The sequence below is a fragment of the Bubalus kerabau genome, chromosome 8 (genome assembly GCF_029407905.1).
Source record: "Bubalus kerabau isolate K-KA32 ecotype Philippines breed swamp buffalo chromosome 8, PCC_UOA_SB_1v2, whole genome shotgun sequence".
NCBI lineage: Eukaryota > Metazoa > Chordata > Mammalia > Artiodactyla > Bovidae > Bubalus > Bubalus kerabau.
Window position 1 is genome coordinate 91,642,408 of NC_073631.1, and position 9,243 is coordinate 91,651,650.

The 9,243-nt window shown below is 35.9% G+C and overlaps 1 protein-coding gene across 1 annotated transcript; it reads left to right on the plus strand.

Moving 5' to 3' along the window:
- Positions 1-419: 419 nt before the first annotated feature.
- Positions 420-8,758, plus strand: LOC129658618 (hyaluronidase PH-20-like). The gene is made up of 4 exons (XM_055589515.1): positions 420-502; positions 1,154-2,312; positions 3,021-3,110; positions 7,662-8,758. The coding sequence occupies exons 2-4, from the start codon at positions 1,365-1,367 to the stop codon at positions 8,271-8,273; spliced, it is 1,650 nt and encodes a 549-aa protein (XP_055445490.1). The 5' UTR covers positions 420-502; positions 1,154-1,364; the 3' UTR covers positions 8,274-8,758.
- The last annotated feature ends 485 nt before the right edge of the window (positions 8,759-9,243 follow it).

Sequence of the window (9,243 nt, forward strand, 5' to 3'; positions counted from 1 at the left end):
GTATGCTACTAATCTAATTAAAATAGACATTCTAGTTTTCTCCTAGAAATGTAGCATATTTAAATATGCCTTCTTATAGGTAATTTTTGCAGATACCAAGTGTTAAATAACACATAGCTAATTTCTTATCCTTGACTATTTTATTTTACCACAAAATATACCCTAAGTTTCATGCTGTGACAATAAGAATGACACTATAATCGCAATTATCAAAGGCTATAAAATAACAAAGTTCATATGTTGCTTTTATTAAGCAAGACCAGAACCAGTCCTTTCAGTGGAAGATATAATCTCATAAGATATTTTATCAACTGTAAACATGATTGGACATTACTTTGACATATAGTAGAGTGAGCTTTCCTGGTGACTCAGATGGTGAAGTGTCTGCCTGCAACACAGGAGACCTGGGTTTGATCCCTTTGTTGGGAAGATCCCTTGAAGAAGGAAATGGCAACTCACTCCAGTACTCTTGCCTGGAAAATCCCATGGATGGAGGAGCATGGTAGGCTGCAGTCCATGGGGTTGCAAAGAGTTGGACACGACTGAGGGACTTCACTTTCACTTTCTTTGACATATGATGGAGCATCATTCTAAATAGCACTTCAACTTACCCCTCAGTGGGAGGTTTTGTTTGATTTAATAGTTTCAAGCAAACTTTAGCATTATTACCTCTGGCAGAAGTGATTTTTGCCTCCTCCCTTAAAAAGCAAATATATATATATATATAACCTCAAAATTCTCTGAAGTTGTTTTTACTTTTTTTTGGCAGACCACTGTAAAGTGGTCTTTCAGGAAATAACCAAACAAGCTTAAGAGGCTCAACATGGAATTTATTTTTACTTAACAGTCTTTTGCTAAGGCATTGCTTGATACAGCATTCTTCACAACTAGGAAAGCAAAAGGAAAAATAGCTTCATTCACTTCTCTGTAGATTCAATAATGATTGGAACAACTAGAAAATGGTTAGCTATTATAGGTTTTGTATCATGCATTATAGAAAATGATTTTATGGATTCAAACACAGGAGTCTTCCATTTTCAAACATTGAATTAAACTCCCTGCACTTGAAGCTGAGAACTTGGTAAAGCTTACAGTCTCTTATGCAGAAATGAGTATAACAATATATTCTACATTTCTTTTTTTCTTTTTTCAGTTACAGATGATGCAACTTGCAAAACATTGCTAAAACAAGAAGCAAGAAGAAGAATATTTAAATACATATCATCATTATACATTTTTATCCATCAAAGTGGCTTCATTCCATACTTTCTCTTCTGTGTTTATATCTTACATCAAATATTAGATAAACCAAAGTGTGTAGGAGAAAAAAAGTGCTTTTAAAATCATTACTTTTTGCAGTGGGAATGCTAAGGCACCAGTATATCTCTTTTAGGAACTTTGTTGGGTCCAATGGAGCACCCCAGGCAGTGTTCACCTTCCTTCTGGTTCCATGTTGTTTGGCTTTGAACTTTACAGCACCCCCTCTCATTCCAAATATTCCTTTCCTGTGGGCCTGGAATGCCCCAACTAACTGTTGTGCTAAAATATTTGACATGCCTCCAGATCTGAGCCTCTTCTCCTTAGTAGGAAACCCCCAAAAAGATGTTACAGGACAACCTATTACATTATTTTATGCTGATAGGCTTGGCTACTATCCTAACATAAATGAAAGAACAGGTGTCCATAAGAATGGTGGACTCCCTCAGGTGGGTTTCTTAAAAAAACATTTGGACAAAGCTGAAAAAGACATTGCCTATTACATGCCAATCGACAACGTGGGCTTGGCGGTCATTGACTGGGAAAATTGGAGGCCTACCTGGGAAAGAAACTGGAAACCTAAAGATGTTTACAAGAAGGAGTCTATTGAGTTGGTTCTGCAGCAAAATTTACACCTTACTTTGGAAGCGGCTACCAAGAGAGCGAAAGCGGATTTTGAAAAGGCAGCAAAGAGCTTCATGCAAGACACTTTAAAATTGGGAAAGTTTCTTCGGCCAAAGCGCTTATGGGGTTATTATCTTTTTCCTGATTGTTACAATCATCATTATAACCAAACTAGTTACAATGGAAGTTGCTTTGATGAAGAGAAAAGAAGAAATGATGCACTCGATTGGTTGTGGAAGGAAAGCACTGCCCTTTACCCCTCTGTTTATTTGAATACCAAGATAAAATCTCCACAAGCTGGCCTCTTTGTTCGTAATCGTGTTCAGGAAGCCATTCGATTGTCTAAAATTGCCAATGTTACAAGTCCACTTCCGGTTTTTGTATACACCCGTCCAGTTTTTAGTGATATGTCTTCGAAATTCCTTTCTCAGGTAAGAAAATCAAGGAGAGAAGGCTATGGAATATTGTCCACATTTAGTGGCATTTAGTGGAATTGAACATCATTTTTGAAAGGAGTGAAATTTAGGTTTAATAACCTTTAAGCTTCCCTGGTGGCTTAGACAGTAAAGAATCTGCCTGCAATGCGGAAGACCCAACTTTGATCCCTGGGTCAGGAAGGTCCCCTGGAGAAGGGAATGGCAATCCGCTTAAGTATTCTTGCCTGGAGAATCCCATGGACTGTAGCCTGCCAGGCTCCTCTGTCCATGAGGTCTCAAAGAGTCAGACACAACTAAGCCATTAACACTTTCGCTTTCACTTTTCAACCTTTAGGAATATGCACTCAGGTAGTTCTGCCTCATTATATGGATGTAAAATAAATAAGACTATATTTCATTTTAATGTAATCATATAATGTCTTAGCAACCATGGAGGATTTCATAATATAGATAATGTATTAATTCAGTTCTTTTTATTTATTTTTTTTATTTTACAGACCTGCTCTCTTGTCAGAAGTAATTAAAATAATAGCAGAAAATCTGAATTTTTGTTATAGTAGGACAGTGGTGGCTTAAAAGATAGAAATGAATGGTGGAGAAATATTTACATAATTTTTGTAGGGTCAGCATTCTTGGCTTTGGTGTTACTGTCCGCATAACACTTCATTTTATTCCTCCCTGTTAACTCTTCACCTTTGCCAGGATGACCTTGTGAATACAATTGGTGAGAGCATTGCTCTAGGTGCTTCTGGAATTATAATGTGGGGAAGCTTCAACTTAAGCCTAACTAAGGTAAGTTGAAATGGTAGGAAATAGATGAAAATATTTTTGCTTTTAATGTTTTTCAGGGTTTCTGTGGGATTGAATAATAAAATAAACATGATCTTTGGCACACAGTAGTAGGTGCTCAATTAATAGTGGCTAAATCAAACTATCATTTGTGTGGTTGTATTATAAGGCTGTTTTCCAGTGAGGAAACAGAAGTTTGATGAGATTAATTGAAATTGCCTGGGCTACATGACTAAGAAGTAGCAAAAACAGGACTACAGTCTTGGTTTCCTTATGTGGTCTTTGGTGTTTTCTCGACTATATCATGAATTGTATTACTTTTCTCCTAATGCATTTTATTCAAAAAGCTTTTAACTATCACAACCTAATCCTTTTCTCTCTTCCTTTATTTTCATCTTTTTAAAACAATTTTCCATGTCAGGTTTTAATCTTTCACCTCTTCAATATTCTTGACTCAAAGCATGAGTAGAGCTATTACATGGACACTGCTGAGTTAGAGCCAAACTTTTCCTTCTCTAATCAATGTGGGAATACTAGTGATGTAGGTGTCATGGTGTCTAATAAAGCTCTTGGCTCAGAGGTTTTATCCTAGGATGTACAGAGAACAAACCTTATACTCAAAAGACCAGAAGAGATCTTTTGATATCTTGTCCTTCAGATAGACTAGCCATATTTTCCCTTCATTTATAAAGATATTTGGCTTTGTGAAATTCTTTCAAGGTTTTCTGAGCCATCCAACCCATTTAGTAGATTCTATTGTCTCTGGTTTGATCACCAGTTAAGGGAAGTAATAGAAACTAAGTTCAGAGAAAGGTATATGTCCTTTTTGCAAAATCTTTTACATGTCAGAAAATTATTTAAGAATTATAATTCTCCTAAGAATATTCCTAACTTTTATTAGTTGTTTTCTCAAATCTATAAACTTCTTTCTCCAGGATCCTGATAATTCTATGATGGAACAATTTATAAATTCCCTATACTACTTCCTTTTTTTAAAGATTAAGAACTCCTTCTTTTTAAAATTAAGAACTCTGATGAGGAATAAATCAGGCATTCTCCGATTAGTAGGATGACATGGCAAACTACTTAATTGTCACATTTGTTTTGTTTTTAATTGCACTTTAATCTTAGATTCACACTCTTCTACTATGACTCTTAAATCACCTCCAGTACTATTTACCCAGGGACAGTCCTTCAGTTTTAATATGATGATTTTCTACTGGATTGAAATAACACTGCCTTGAAATTGTTCCCCATGGACTTTATGCTGCACATCTCTGCTACTTTTCCAAATTTATCATTTTGAATGTTAATTCTGGCATTACTTTGCTTTTTCCTATGTCATTGGAAATCAATAGAATCATGGATTGCTTGTGTTTCCTCTGATTCACTGACAACTTGAGAAACTGGTAATTGCAGGTTTACTTGCAATGACAGGAACTGACTTAAAACAATGGCTATTGAATGTAGGCAAACCATTCCTTCCATTCCATCTTAGTAGATCCAATGCTGTGACCAGGCCAGCTTCTCCTGGTCCCAATTCATGAGACCTGATAAATATTCAGAAATTTTGTGAACTGTTTGTTAAACATAGTCATTATTAAAAATTAAATTATAAAAGCTTAGAATAAAATTATGTTAAAAACAAAAGTAATAAATACTAAAAATGCATCAATGATTTATTTCCCTATTATTTATCCTTTTAGGGTTATTTACATCTATTGTGCCTGTATAAATGGAAATGGTATTATATAGTGATGTGCACTTCATACCATACTTCCATCAGTGTAATGGTGGGGTACCTGATTCCTAACTCTGCACTCAGTGATGTCAGGTTGGCAGCTTAAAATGGGCCATGGTAGGAGTATTTACACCATGGGTCTTTAGAAACGCTATAAAACAGATTTTTTTCTCTTAGAGATCCAGGTTTAGATCTTTCCAAAGACTACATCTTGTGTAGGCTAATGATTCTCCAACATTCTCATTCTTTTTCTCCTCTTCTCATCTAGATCTTGTCTCTGTACCCAACTCCAATATCATCTGATCTTGGAATAAATTCTTATATATTCTTGACACTGGTGATACTATGTTGAATAATACTGATAAAGTCCCTGCCTTTGTGAAGCTTAGAGAGATAGAAACAATACAAAACAACAAAAATATTTTATGTGATAAGTACTATGCAGAAAATTAAAATAGTTGTGAGAAACTGGACAAGAAAGGTGTCTGAAAAGGATCTTATCTAATTAAAACTGTAATCTGAATGACAAGATGTAGTCAGCTATGTTAAAAATGAGAGGAAAGAGAATTCTAGACAGAGGGGACAGTAAGTGCAGTTTGAAATGGACCTGCCACACTTGAGAAACAAGACCAAGTGGGTGAAGGGGGTTGTACAAGAGGAAGGAGAGGTTTCACCCCAGCAGGCAGTATACAAGTGAATTGTATTCTAAATGCTATGTAAAGCTACTGGAGAATTAAGAGGTTTTCTATTGCTGCCATAAAAATAACAACAGTGGTTTAAACAGCAGAAAATTATTATCTTATAATTCAGTACTTCAGAAGTCCAACATGGACCTTAATGCACTAAAATCAAGATATCAGCAGGATTATATTCCTTTTTACAGAAAGACCCTCATTTACTTGTTTGGGTTGCTGGCAGAATTCATTTCCTCGTGTTTGTAGCATCAAGATGTCTATTTTCTGGCTATGGTTACGGCGATTTCCAGCTTCAAAAGGTCACTGTATTCTTTAGTTTTTGGTCTTCTCATCTACATTCAAAGCCAGAAATGCCAGGTTGAGTGTCCTTTACCTTTGTATTTGTCCTCCTTCTCCCAGCTCATTTTAATACTCCAAATATAAAAAGTTTCTACATTTTTAAGGACTCGTGGTTAGATTGAGTCCATCAGATGGTTCAGGATATTCTCCCATCTCCTCCCATCTAAGTACTAACCAGGCCCGACCCTGCTCAGCTTCCAAGATTAGACGAGATCAGTCATGTTCAGGGTGGTTTGGCTGTAGACTCTCCCCATCTCAAGATCCACAACCTTAATCATATCTGGAGAGCCCCTTTCACCATGTAAAGTAACACAGCCACAGGTTCCATGGGACTGGAGAATGAATATCCTTGGAAGGCTCTTATTCTGCCTGCCACTGATGGTGTCATTTCAAGAAGGTAACAAGAAATAGATTCAAATGGAAGCTGCCAAGGTTCCTCAACTTCCCTGCCAACCTACCACAAACAAACACCTCCTTTGATCTAATGAAGGATGAGCACAGCCAATTCACTCAATGGAACTGTTGATCTTGAAAGAAAGCAACTACCTTCCATGTTTTGAAAAGAACAGTTTTCCAGTTTTAGAAAATATCAGTTTCAAGATGAATCGTTTTAGTGACTCATACTCTGCCAAATAAGTATATCTGCAAAAGAGCTGTCATGGTTCAACGGTACTTGAATTATACATAACACTTAAGATATACTCAGTTGAGAGCTTCCTTGTTGGCTAAGTGGTAAAGAATCTGCCTGTAATGCAGGAGACATGGGAGACACGTGTTTGATACCTGGGTTGGGAAGATCCCTTGGAGAAGGAAATGGCAACCCACCCCATTACTCTTGTTTGGAAAATCCCATGGTCAGAGGAGCCTGGCAGGCTACAGTTCATGTGGTCACAAACAATGGGACACAACTTGGCTACTAACAACAAAAAACTCAGTTGAACCTATTTAGTTGTTTTGAGCTAGCAGTTTAGAAACCACTCTTCACAATGCCCAAACATGTCTGACAAATGTGATATTTATTACATTTATTTGTACTTTATATTGATTATACTTTGAGAGGTAATCCATGATATCCTGGGCTCTGTGCTTAGCTGTTTTACATACATTGCATCCTTTCATCTTCACAATAACTCTATGAGGTAAGTGCTATAATTATCTGTATTTTGCAATGATGAAGCTGAGTCATAGCCAGTTTAATTACTTTCTACAAGGTCACCCAGAAAGGAAATGAAGAAAGCTCAAGGGATTCCCAAGCTCACACAGCTAGCTATTCATGGATCTGTGACTCCAAACTGGGCAGAAGGACTCCAGACCCCATGCTCTAATCCCTCCACCCACACTTCCACCCCTGTTAGTGTAGGAATTACTGAGGAAGCCCAAGGCTGGGTATATTAAACTTCAACTCATTAATTATTTAGTGACATGAAATAGCATGTGAAACTTACAAATGTTACAAAGAACAGTTGGAATTGTCTTGCTTATTAAAGTAAAGAAAGATACAAACATTTCCTACTCTTATTGAGTCTGGTTGTTATGTGTATGCTTCTTTAGAAATTGTTTGGCCTTCCCTGGTGGCTCAGATGATAGAGAATTTGCCTATAATGCAGGAGACCTGGGTTCAATTCCTGGGTTGGGAAGATCCCCTGGAGGAGGAAATGACAGCCCATGCCAGTATTCTTGCCTGGAGAATTCCATGAAAAAAATTGCTTAACATAGTGAATTAATTCACATATGAACTCACTTGGATCTTAATAATCTGATCTTCTTACGATTTTACAGCAATCTTGCATGAACCTAAGCAATTACTTGAATACTATACTGAATCCTTATATAATCAACGTCACTCTAGCAGCCAAAATGTGTAGCCAAGTGTTGTGCCATGAGGAAGGAGTATGTACAAGGAAACACTGGAATTCAACCGACTATCTTCACCTGAACCCAAAGAATTTTGCTATTCAAAGACAGAAATGTGGAAAATACACCATACATGGGAAACCCACACTTGAAGACCTGCTACAATTTTCTGAAAGTTTTTATTGCAGTTGTTATGCCAACATCCACTGTAAAGAAAGAGATATAAAAAACATTCGTACTATTAATGTATGTTTTGCTGAAGATATTTGTATAAAAGCTTCTCTAAACTCAGACCACAGTGAGCACTCTTCTAGCCAGAAAGAGATATCTTCTACCACTTTTAGCACTGTCTCATCCTCCACACCGACTGCCAAAGTGTCTGCATATGTTCCTGGGAAAGATCATGTGTCCCTCAAAATCAGGCTTTCAGGGGGAGCCCTCTCCAACACCATCCGAAGAGGCCATAAGAGTGTTGACTGGAAAAATATATTCCGTCAGTTATACATTCAAAACATTAAAAATGAAACAAACTATTAAAATATAAATTCAGTGATTATTAGGTTTCCTATCTGCATGTTTTATGTTTTGATTTTTTTTACATTATAATAGTTTATAACTTCAATGACTTTTTAGGCAAATGATGATACCTATATATTTGAAATTTTACATTTGAAATGTGAATCAAAACTCATGGCCAAGATAGTATTTTAATTTTTTGAGCAAAGATTGCATTTTCATGATCAAATTTAATTTGAAGTTAGTATTGATTGATAAACAAAGAATTGTGATCAGCACCTTTAATATTTAAAATCATAGGGCAGTGTTATTACTAAATCCATTGATGCTACATTTTACTTTTGAAAGTCAAAGTATACTTTTGATAATTAAGATAGCATAGAATTTACTTTGTAAGATGATACCCATTTTTTAAAATTATGGCAAATATTTCGCATAGTGTGATTAATACATACTGAGAGATGCCTGTTATATTCTTGGTTCTATCAGAGACTGATTATAAGGCCTATGATACTTAGAGATACTATGTTCTTCTGCAAAAAGTAAAAGTTTGAATAATGTCAATTTACTGCAACTGCATGTCTTTATGGGTAATTTTCAATAAAAATATCAAAAATATTAAAGCTCAACATCATATTTTTTTAAGTAATATCCTAAGTGTACCAGTCTATGTCAGCACAGAATTATATTTTTTTAGCTATTTCATCTTGATAATTTGTTCGAGTTGTGTTTTATAGAAAGATAAACTACAAATAATCCTGTTAACTGTTGTACACAGTTTACTGTGTCTTCAAAGTTCACATATAAATTATTCTAATTTTAATTCTTGATGTCAAATTTGACAATCTTGTGTACCTAAAATGCCTTGTTTCATCTAAGCAGTTATTCACATCCTTCATATAGCCTTTGTTGAGTGTTTCTTTCTGTTAGGCTAAATATTAATCAGGTTCAAGGTGAAGCAGCATGCTTCTTGTTATCTGTGAGCTTGTTG